This window comes from Dipteris shenzhenensis, chromosome 11 (assembly GCF_047967505.1).
Source record: "Dipteris shenzhenensis isolate YYH24624 ecotype China chromosome 11, Dip_SZ_1.0, whole genome shotgun sequence".
NCBI lineage: Eukaryota > Viridiplantae > Streptophyta > Polypodiopsida > Gleicheniales > Dipteridaceae > Dipteris > Dipteris shenzhenensis.
In genome coordinates this window covers 7,501,680-7,513,038 of record NC_141606.1, presented here as the reverse complement: position 1 = coordinate 7,513,038, position 11,359 = coordinate 7,501,680, and the positions used below count along the sequence as shown (strand labels likewise).

At 42.1% G+C, this 11,359-nt stretch overlaps 1 protein-coding gene across 4 annotated transcripts; it reads left to right on the top strand.

Annotated features, from left to right (window-relative positions):
• The first annotated feature begins 6,124 nt into the window (after nucleotides 1-6,124).
• On the top strand, nucleotides 6,125-10,276 carry LOC147896563 (uncharacterized). 4 transcript variants are annotated; one of them, XM_087381384.1, is made up of 6 exons: nucleotides 6,125-6,216; nucleotides 6,513-6,799; nucleotides 6,880-7,013; nucleotides 7,273-8,821; nucleotides 8,908-9,054; nucleotides 9,213-10,276. In XM_087381384.1, exons 3-6 carry the CDS (start codon nucleotides 6,924-6,926, stop codon nucleotides 9,896-9,898), a joined length of 2,472 nt encoding a protein of 823 aa, XP_087237510.1. In that variant the 5' UTR covers nucleotides 6,125-6,216; nucleotides 6,513-6,799; nucleotides 6,880-6,923; the 3' UTR covers nucleotides 9,899-10,276. The 4 variants fall into 4 exon arrangements, with proteins under 4 accessions (XP_087237510.1, XP_087237511.1, XP_087237509.1 ...); XM_087381385.1 differs by having other exon boundaries at nucleotides 6,125-6,239; XM_087381383.1 differs by having other exon boundaries at nucleotides 6,131-6,266.
• Nucleotides 10,277-11,359: the final 1,083 nt, after the last annotated feature.

Genomic DNA, 11,359 nt, shown 5'->3' with positions numbered 1-11,359 from the left:
CACTCCAATAGAAAGATACTATTAGCTACTATGAGTTTGTACGTATAATTACAAACTATAATTTTTGTAAAGCATTTCATCCTAGCTATAATTTAGTTTTAAATTGTGTACAATCTCATTATAGAATTTTGTGTTGTGGTTTTTTTAGCATGAATATGTTTAAGCATTGGTATATGTAATTTAATATTTAAACTTCAATGAAACCTGTAGGCAAAATATATAAACATGATTATATTAATTAGTTTTGCAATGCTAAAATAGTTTATTTAATATTCAAACTTCAATGAACCAAGGACAGAGTGGAAGCCATGGCCCTAAGAGTAAAAGATGAAATGATGTAGGCCATCGAGCAAAAGCTGCATGTCTCTCAGCCACCACAATACCCACGAAGAGAAAATGTTGGGTGCCCACACTGTATGGCCAACCATACAGCCAATGAATGCCCAATCTTAAGGAACGGACTAAACCCACCATAAGTGGCTCAGCCCCCATCACAATTATGGTGTACCATTTGCAATGTTGCAGGGCATGATGCAAATACTTGTTTCTAGAATATGAGGGTAGCACAACCCCAACCCCAATAATACCAACAACCGCCAACCCAGTGTACAAACAACTGGCATTGGCACCTAATGCACAAGTGCCACATCTCAACCCACCCCCAGTGAGAACACAAGTGCCCAAACTAATGAGGAATCCCAATCCTCTGCAATATCCATGGGCTCCCAACCTTGCTCCAGTAGTTTTGGTGCAACAACTCCAACCTGAAGAGCTAGAACCTCACTATGAGTATGAACCAAAATACCCTATGTACTACATGAATGGTGCCGAAGGACTCATCCCGGTGTATGCTAATCAAGTAAGGCCCACCACATATCGAACACCCATTAAGTGTTTTGGCTGTGGAGAAAACCACTGCATAACAGAATGCCCACACAAGGGTAACCCCATTACATTCTAACCTATGTGTAGTGAATGCAGAGTTTAGCATGCTTGCATGGATTGCCCACTAAGAACAAAGGCTCAACCAACCACGAAAGTAAAACTTGCTATACCCCTGGGGATGATAAGTGTGGGAAATCACAGTGTGGCAACAAAAAGTGTGGCATCATAGCCAGTCTTGATCAAATGTTGAAACTGAAAAGATGCCTTGAAGCAATGGGTACAACAAGAGCAAGAAAAATTTGAGGCAGACAGGATGCTAGCAGTAGAGGTCAGAGCACCATCAGCTTTGCCAGCATTGACATGGTGATTGATCCCAACAACTTCCAATAGGTAATAGAGCAACATGCAAAACATCCCAATTGGATGGCACTACACTAGCAAGCTTGATAAGTTGCCCCGTCCACGATGCCAATTGGGACCTTACTAAGAAATTGCCCTACAATGTGGGAGATTTTCAAGGGATGGATCGAATCTTCACAATATTCCCTGAAGAAGAGGAAAATGTAATTTTAGTGATATTCGGTGCTAGGGATGACATAAAAAATGTAACCATCTTGCGTGAGCATAAAGCCTTTGGTCAATACCCGGCAATAGTAGACGGCGGAGCTGAAGTAAACATTTTGGCAAGAGAGCTATATGAAGAATGGGGCCTACCTCTAATGCAGAAGGCCACATTTAACATCTGCCTTGCTGACCACACGAATATGAAGCCGTTGCGTATCGTTGGACAATGTGCCAACAAAAATTGATGGAGTAAGGTTCACGCTCCAATTTACTATCTTGGATCTTCCCAAGGGAGCCACAACATACTAGATATTATTGGGAAGACCATGGATTTGGGAAGCATTGGTACTCCATGATTGGGGCACTGATAGAATCACTATCCAAAATAGAGAAACCACTATCAAGATAAATCTGGGAACAAGGGAAATCAAACCCACTATTCCTAGAAATCTTGAAGACACTTCTTCCACTATAGCCACCAGTCATGCATCCCCTATACCTACCAATGTACTAAGGCCCATAGAAGGGGATACACAGTGACATCAATAATTGGATACAAATGTTGGCTACAATAGATAATTGTAAAGCAACACATCTAATGTTGCTAGATGTGGATGCCCAAATGATACAATTAAAAGCACCAATCTGGGACGATGAATCCAAAGTAGTGGAAATGCCAGTCTTTATGATAGGCATCGAATGGGATAGTGACCCTGAAGAGTCCATAATAGAAGCTATGGTGCTGACATAGATTGGAATATGGAAATAGAAGCTGATAGAGAGTCATCTACCGTTTCAAAAGTATGTGGTGGCTACTTCAGATTGTTGTTCCATGTTTGATATTACATCCAATTAGTCACATTCATTTACGTATTGTGTAATATGTGTTAAAATAAAATAAGAAAGACTGGACTTCAAAGATTAGATTAAGAATGTTCTTGATATAAATAAACTATGACACAACGTCAATTTTCAATGTAATGAGCATCATGCTTATGTGAGCACGTATGATATTTAGGAATGAGAAGGTTGGACAAGATGGTGCGACTAGTTTGCTTGTGTTGAGTAGTTGGTTGGAAGGAGATGTGTTGCTTAATTGAAGTCCAATCCAAATAAAATACTAGTACACATGAGCTTCTCATTGTGAGAAGAAAATAAGTCCAAAAGATTCCAAGTGTTGTACTCCTCTTCTCTCATCATCATTATTGGCTTGATGAACACATCTTGAGTTAGTGACAACGATCATTCTTGAAAGTAATTTACTAATAATACCATGTTGATGTCCATCTTTTCTTTTTTCAAGAAGCCCACCTTTTTCTTTTGCATTGAGCATGGAGAATAAATTTGAAGTACACTTAATGTCAACTCAATGCTTTAGCTTTTAAACAACATGATGACAACAATTGTCACGCATCTTTTAAGTTGGACGTGCTTTGTTTCAATTGACTCTCCTTGTGGGGCAAAGGGAGGCTAATGAATCTAAAATGGTAAAGTTTGAAAATGGGAATGTGGTGATGTAAGAGTTAAAACAATGCCACATTAGATGAATCTAAAATGGTAAAGTTCGAAAATGGGAATGTGGTGATGTAAGAGTTAAAACAATGCCACATTAGATATATTCAAGTGATTCACCACTTGATATTGGTTCTATGAACACTCTCATTTTTGTAATGTATATTAAGCCCATCTTTTATTGCACTATGCCCTCTAGCCCACATTTAAAAAGAGCCAATTTGAAGGACACAATGTCCTTGCTATACGAGAGAGAGAGAGAGAGAGAGAGAGAGAGAGAGAGAGAGAGAGAGAGAGAGTTTGGCATGAAATATTTCCCAAGAGTTGCACGTGTTTATTATTGTGACTTTAGGAAGTTGAAATGATAGGGCAATGGGGATATGGACAAGGGAGAGAGAGTCATAACATGCATGTGAAAATAAGAGATGTGGAATGGAAAGGTGGGGAATGTGTGGTGGTAGGGATATAGAAGATGGGTTGCTAAGGGTGGGGATAGTTTGAAGAACGCTCAATTGATATGAAACTCTAGTTTTCCAAAACATTCCACAGGTGTCTCCCATTGACTTACATATGGAGTTATGCTTTGCACATAAATAAATCATTTGCCTATGCATGCAGTGTGTACTTGGGCAATTTCATAGCCATTCCTTCAACACTTAGAAGTATAAGAGGTTTCAAATACAAACAAGGACACTAACAATCACACACATCGAGATGCACGTCACCTACAAGCTACAAGTAGAGATAGCCATGGATGACAAAGGAACCCATATGACCCTAACTCCACCACCTTGCACGACCCCTCCCCCCCCCCTTCTCTCTCTCTCTCACACACGCACACACCCACAAATGGATGCATGCAAGAGAGTGAGAGAGAGAGAGAGAGAGAGAGAGAGAGAGAGAGAGAGAGAGAGAGAGAGAGAGAGAGAGAGAGAGAGCAATACAATCATATAGGTAGGTTAAACATTGTTCATCAGCTCGAATATACCACGTTGATGTAGAATATTATGTAGGGTTGATAATAATGTATGCTAAATCAAAAGCAAGACCTCCACCACTACCTACCTACCTATGTTACAATAGATTATTTTTGCAATGGAACTAACAAAGAGTGGCCCGGTGCAATTGTATGGGTCTTAAATTGCAAAATTCAATTCCGCATACCTTACATGACACACGATGTAAGAGCACGTAATTTTGTGGAGACAAACTCACGTACATTTGGATTTGGGATGTTCAATGTAACCTCAACAAACATACACTTCGAAAAGAACCCTTTTCTATAGAGGGAGACATTAAAAATACACTTTGTAAAGAATCTTTTTCTATGTTCAACAAAAAAATACACTTTGGAAAGAATCTTTTTCTACATTAGGGGGACATATTTTGATGACCATGAATTGTTAAAAAGTACTTGCTTCTTCTCTCTCTCTCTCTCTCTCTCTCTCACACACACACACACACACACACACACTCACATGGTGTTTTACACCCTATACATGTGCATTGTAAGACTTATGAATGAAAATCTATGCTGGGAAAGTATAAACAGGAAAATCAATTGCTTTGGATTAATAGCCAAATGAGAGGCAAAAGGACAAAAACTAAAACTACAAGAAGACATGCCAAAATGCAGAGATCTGAGAATGTTCAAGAAAAGCCTTGGGAAATTTTTGAAATGTGCAAGGGGTGTGATTTTTTGTAAAAGATATTATAAATGAAGCACAAAAAGTGTTGTGATTTGTTCAAGAACAAAGTGAATGATATATCCATCATTCATTAGGCTTGTCTCTACGTGAGTGAAATGCCAAGAGAGAGAGCATAAAATTGGAGGCCCAAGGGTGAAAAGGAAGAAGGAGATTAAGAGTGTGCAAAGAGGAGCAGATGAGAATTTGCCCAAAGATCATAAAAGGGGCCACACCAAATGGGAATTTTCGACACCCGAAATAACAATGAATGCACCCCGCACGTGCACCAACCACAAATGAGCAAGTAACAAAGCGTAAATAATAACAAAAATAATTTCAATGTACAGATGCGAAAACCAAAAAAGTTAGTAAGGCCTAAGGAGAAGGGAGGCCAAAAAAGTGGTGTGAGAAGGCTGAGAAAGATAAGAGTAAGTAGGATAGTAAGGATTAGAGAATCGATGGTGGGAGGCATTTACCGGGAGGGAACCAACCGCCCCGGTGACTGGCCGTTAGGCCGGGCATCGGTGGCACTGGTTTCCGTCGGTAAACACCGACCACTAGTGATTTTCGGCCATCAATGGCTTGGGGAGGCGGGCTCGACACATGGCGTACATCCGGGAGACAAGAGATTGATCGAAGGGCACGCGAGCAGTGCCTTTAGTCCATCGTTGAATCACGAATTGGATCGAAGGGCTCATTTGGTGCGGCGTTTCATGACCTTAGGATCAAGAGTTGGATTGAATGGCTCACGAACTATGCCCTCTCATGACCGTAGGATTGAGACCAAGATCTAATGGCATGGAAATGCTGGTGTTTTATGGCCATTGGATCTTATTTAGATCGAAGGGTATGGGTTGGTCGTCGCCAATCACTGCTAGTGAATTAAATTATCCGGTCAAAAGTGACTTGTTGATGGATTCCGCCAGTAGTTAACATTATGATTTTGAAGGTTTCTTGATCCAATGGCCAGGATCGACTTTCCATAGACCCCAGCCATTGACGTATAAGGGAAAAGCCCAGGGGAGGCTTTTCCCGTACAGCAAGGGCCTAGCGGGAGGCAGTGATAGCGACAAACGAACGTACCTCCATCATTTTCCCTTGATCGTATTTCCAGCAGCCAACGAAGCAATCCATCCTCTTCCAACGTGATTGTGACGTGAGAGTCTACGGATGAAGTTTTCCTCGAAGGAAGAGCCAATGATGGGGGACCTTGACGGAGAGTGAAAAGTGTGAAGCGGGAGGGGCAAGGAGGAGGGCGGAAGTTGGTGTAGTTAATTTGTTGTGATTGACGGGACCGTAGTTTAGTAGGTGGAATTTACGAAGAAAATCCAAAAAGAAAAACCCTTTTCGCTTTCCCAAGCTGGCAAGGCAGGCCAATAATAAGAAAAGGGGGGAGGGCATTACCTCCACCGCTAAGTTGCTTGTGAATTAACAATTGCCACCTTCCCATATATTCCATTTTCTCACTTTGCTCGCCTATAATTTCAGTTTTCTCTGCGATTCCTCTCCATTCTCATTCGCTTCCTGCTTCGCTTTTGTCCTCCTCCGCATCGTTTGCTTTGCCGAGGTCCTTCTTCGTTCGCTTCATCGGTGGTTTGCTTGTCACTCGTCACTCTTGTGTGAACCCCCCCCCTCTTAACCAAATTTAGACAGCGATCTCCCATTTTCATTGTCCCTTTCACAGACACTTCGCCACGGGATAGATCTGCCATGTTTCATCCTCTCTTTCACAGATAGTCAAGGGATTTGCCCTGACGGCTTGAAAAAGTAGTTTGTCGCTTCGTTTATTTCCTTTTCTAAAAGCTGGCACGGTATTGACACGTCGCGGCATTGCTGATCGTCTTTCCCCGTGCTGTGAAACAGGAATCAGGCTGCCGGGTGGGTCTCTCACAATTTGTAGGGTATTCGGGCTTTTCACTCTGGCAGCGCTTGTAGTAATTCGTTCTCGCACCATTGGGGAGGTGCGGGGGCAGGCTGAAGAAATTCCCGATCTTCGTGCACAAGTCGAGGCTGGACAGTCGTTTGTCTGGAGGTTCTGCCGCATGCGCCAAGGGTTGTTTGTTGATTACGGCTAAGTTTGGCTCTGAGCGTTTCTGAAAGTGGTGGTTATCGATGTAGCCTCCAAAGCTGCCTTCGGGAACTATTGTCAGGTTTGTTTAGCCTTCTCATCTGAGATGCTAATGTATTGTAGCTTCGATTTTCAAATCTTACTCGTGTTTATTTTAAACAGGATTTTTAATTAAGCTCTAGAACTAGGAGCAGCGTGTTGTAGAAATGGGGAAGCTCTTTTGCTTTTTTGCATCTTGCCGAAAAACAAAAGCAATCAACGCCACGTCTGATACAAGGATGGCTCGGAAATCCAAGGTCAGTACCAAGAACTCCATCATAAGTCTTAACTTTTTCATGTCGTATGTTCATAATTTTCATGAATTTGAATTGCGAGCATCTGCTGTTCAGTCTCTTTCATGACTTTATAGTTCTTACTTTTGGTAGTGTATCGTTGTGACCATGTTCTTTGAGTATTTTTGCATGAAGTTTTGAATTGAACCAACCGCAGACATGTTATTGTAGGTTAACTGCTTAGTGATTGGATGTCTTGAATATTCTTTGATTTCAATTGCAGGATATGGGTAATGAGACTTATGATTCTTCTAACATGAAGTTAGCGAAGCATGGGACTGAGGTGGAGCTGGTTATTGACATCGACAGTGTCTCAGCTTGTTCTGAAACTGCATGTTCCAAGCAGGCAGGTAGTGAACAAACAAGAACTCTTCTTGAGAAGCTTCAACCGACTGATCTTGCAACAGACAATGGGACCCCCTGTCCAGAGCTGGAAGTAGGATTGCAGCACCACTGCACTGTTGGAGGGGAACTGTTGGCTGCTCTGGAAGAATCTAGTGGAAATCACTCCGATCTGTCTTGTTCCTCGCATAGTCAAAGGACCTTAGTGGATGAAGTCTCAGTCAGTGTGAATGAGGTGGCATCAGCCAGTGGTGATGAGTCTCAAGGATACTTCTTGCAGCATAGTGGGGGACTGTGCACTGATTCACAGAGTGAGTGTGAAGATGAAAGTGAAGATGGGTGTGAAGTTTCAGATTTGGAGAGTAACAGACCGTTACCATCACATGAAGACCTATCTCCTGATGCCCATCCTACAGAATATTTAGAGAGTCTTTCAGGATCTTACTTTGAACATCATGCTGAGCATTCATCAGACAAAAGGCTTTCAGTTTATGAAGATGCAAAGAGGGGTGCTGGGTTTATGGACAGTCCTGGCACTGCTACTTTCAATTCCAACAAAAGTGACAGGATGGCATCGGATGATGAAATATTGACAGGACATCTCAGTGATCCTGGTGTCTATAATAGGGAGGAACTGCGGTCAAGTAGTGATTCTCCTATATTGCTTAAATGCTCCTCTATCGTCCCTATTTTGAACGCTGAAATGCACTCTCATGTCACTGGCTCTGCAACTTCAGGAAATGCTGTCGAGAATGTTTCTGTGGAAATAGTTGAACATGGCAATTATCCTTTGGGTTTCACCTTTCACAGTGCTGATAGGGCCTTGCCGAGGCCTGAATTTTCCAGCAAGTTTACTGCTCTTAGTATGCCCAAATCTTCTTTGAAAGTTTTCCTGCCCAGCCACAGAGACATGCATCATGAAGCCTTTGGGCAAACAGTCAAGAAGCTTCCTAGTAGAATGGCAGGTTCTCATATGTTCCAGGATGGGCATCCTTTTGGACAGAGTGGGATGCCTGTGTTTGAGTCTAGATTGTGCACGACAAGTGGAAAATCGATTTTTCCCTCAAACGAGCAGATTTCCTTTCCATTCTCTGGATCAGCCTTGACTCGTGTAGAAGAGTGGATTAGTCATCTTCAGCACCCTGAAATGCCTGCTGATGGGGAGGAAACTGAAGTACTGGATGTATTTGCACTCAACAAGAGAGAACTCTCCAATGAAATTTGTGTTACAGAAGTAGGCGAGACTTCAAGTGCAATGCATCAAGCAACTGGAGTCATGACAAATGATGCTGAAATTGCCAGAGCTGCTCTACGATCTGTGAACATATTTTCGACCATGGCACATATGAGTGGAATTGGTTTGCGAGAAGTTCCTTGTCTTGGATTATTCAACAACTTGAAGACGCTCAACCTCTCTGCCAATTCCATAGGTTAGTTCCTGTAATCTTTCCTGCATACATTTGAGCATTTCATCTGATGCCTTACTAAATGTTAAACTTTTTGTTGTTGTTTGCAGCTCGAGTACCAGCAGCATGTTTTCCACGAAGTCTACATTCATTAGACCTTTCAAGAAATAGAATTGCCTTGATTGAGGGTTTACGAGACTTGACTCGGTTGCGTGTTTTGAATCTTTCTCATAATCGACTCTCCAGAATTGGTCATGGTGAGCCTTGATTTGATTGTACTTTGATAAATCTCCCTTCATGCGGTGGACTGTTGAGCATAGAACTTTGTGAAACAGGGTGTAATGAGTGGTAAGGCTTTCCAAGAACTGGAAACTAAGGATTGACAGCGCTTTGTGACTCTTTTCTCTCTGTGCAGGGTTGGCCAGTTGTACACTTATCAGAGAGCTTTATTTGGCAGATAACAAGATCGCTGACGTGGAGGGTCTTCATCGACTGCTCAAGCTAACTGTGCTTGATCTCAGTTGCAACAAGTTGACAACTTCAAAGGCCCTTGGGCAACTTGCTGCAAATTACAGCTCTTTGTTGGCCCTAAACCTCCTTGGAAATCCGGTCCTGACAAATGTTGGAGAGGAGCAATTGCGAAAGCTGGTTATGAGCCTTACTCGTCATGTGACTTACTTAAACAAGAAGCCCATTAAGGCAGTGTCAGCAAGGGAAACAGTTGTAGACAGTGTTGCACGGGCTGCTTTGGGTGCATCTCAGCGTAACAGTAAATCTAGTGGCTCCAAGGCATCACGAAGGTCATCAGGAGCACAGCCTGCTTCTTTGCAGAAGAGGTCATCCAGTTATCGCGTGAAGGACATTGATAAGAGGCATGGGTCTATTTCTTCTGTATCTGACGTGTCCAAGTCTGCCAGACTGTATGGACAGCCCACTCACTCTCATCATTACCTTCACAACACCGAGAAAAGTGTATGCAAGGAGCATAGCCATTCATCTAGGACTTCTATGTCTGTTAATGACCATATAAGGAACCTTGTTGTGGATACAGGAATTGAAGGCATGCATCGGAGTAGGAGTGACAGTGCACTGCAGGATTAGGTACAATGAGGTCTTCACTATGGAGATGCTTGCTGATCTTCTACTGTGAAGTATGGTTGGCAGCTTTTTGGATATATCACCTAGCCAAGAATTTGGCTTGTGACATTTGCATTTGGTTATCAATTGCTGTAAGTTTTTTGTGCTGCAAGGGACATAAGAAGTTGTTGCCGTTGAGTTTGACTTGTGGCAATGGCTGTAGCTTCTGTGGAGCTTTGCCAAGTTGTATGCAGTTGGGAGCTCAATATATGTGTGTAATGTGTGGAGGCCTGAATGGGAGGCCAACACTGGTCGTGATGTGCAGTTGTGGTAGCGGGTCTTGATTGAGTAACTACTTCATATTAAGAAAAAACATTTTATTTTCCTACTATCCTTCCAATGATTGCTGTAAATCTTTTTTTATTTTCAAGTTCTGGTTATTGGATATCAAAAGTGCATCAAATAGCAGTGGTTGGAACTACTAAGATGGCCCTCAGCTCAGCATAGGAGCTAGTCCCTGCTCTGCGTTATGGAGTTTATGCTTTTCAATCTTGTGGTCATGTGATTGAAACTGCACCATGTGGTGTTTTCAGAGGATTAGTTTGGGCATGTTCTTGGATTCATCCCTGCCCTAATGTTCTTGGATTCATCCCTGCCCTAGTAGCAAACATGCAAATTTCACCTTGTCAAGGTTTCGTCTGAGTTGAGGCTTGTTGATATTGCAGTAAATTTTATCTATCTTAATTGTTGTGTTGCACTATGAGCCAGATGGTTTAATCTTAGAAATGCTTGTTTGGGAGAGAAGTGATTCATCTTTTTATTAGCCTTCTCCATTGGTGCAAGTCTTTGTCACGGCTGAGTCGCTGAGTCTGATGTAACAATGGGTAGGGATGTAACAATGGGCAAATCCAATTGTGACAAATGCTAACCATGGGTTGCCAATAGCTAGCTTAAGGGTTCAGAAGATATACCCTAGAGGGTGAGGCTATTAGCATAGGGTGAGAGGCCTAGGGCTAAGGTTAAGAAATACCATTTGGATTAGAGATCCAAGGGGTACAAAGCATTGGTGATATCTTTAGTTGTGGCTTGGGCCAATGGGTGCTCGTTGATCTATACTTGGATTGTGGATCTTGTCTGTAGGAAGCAAGCTAGTCCTTATGGAGGGGATGTACGTGTTATGGGTGAAGTGGATGCTATAACCAGGCTGGAAACCCTAAAATGAATATGTTATCAACTTTGAAGCCCTAAAACGAATCACTTGTAAAAATGCAGTTTGGATCCTCAATTTGCAACAGTTGGATGGCAATCGTAGCAACAAAACACAATACGTAGCAAAGAACCTCAATTTACAGCACCCTAGATCACTTGTACACTTTGGTGCATAAATCTCTAGGAAAAAATTTGAATTTTTTGGAATAATAGGGGAAATCATCATTTGATAGCTTCATCTGATGGGGAGCAACGTTGGATTTCTTATGAGAATAA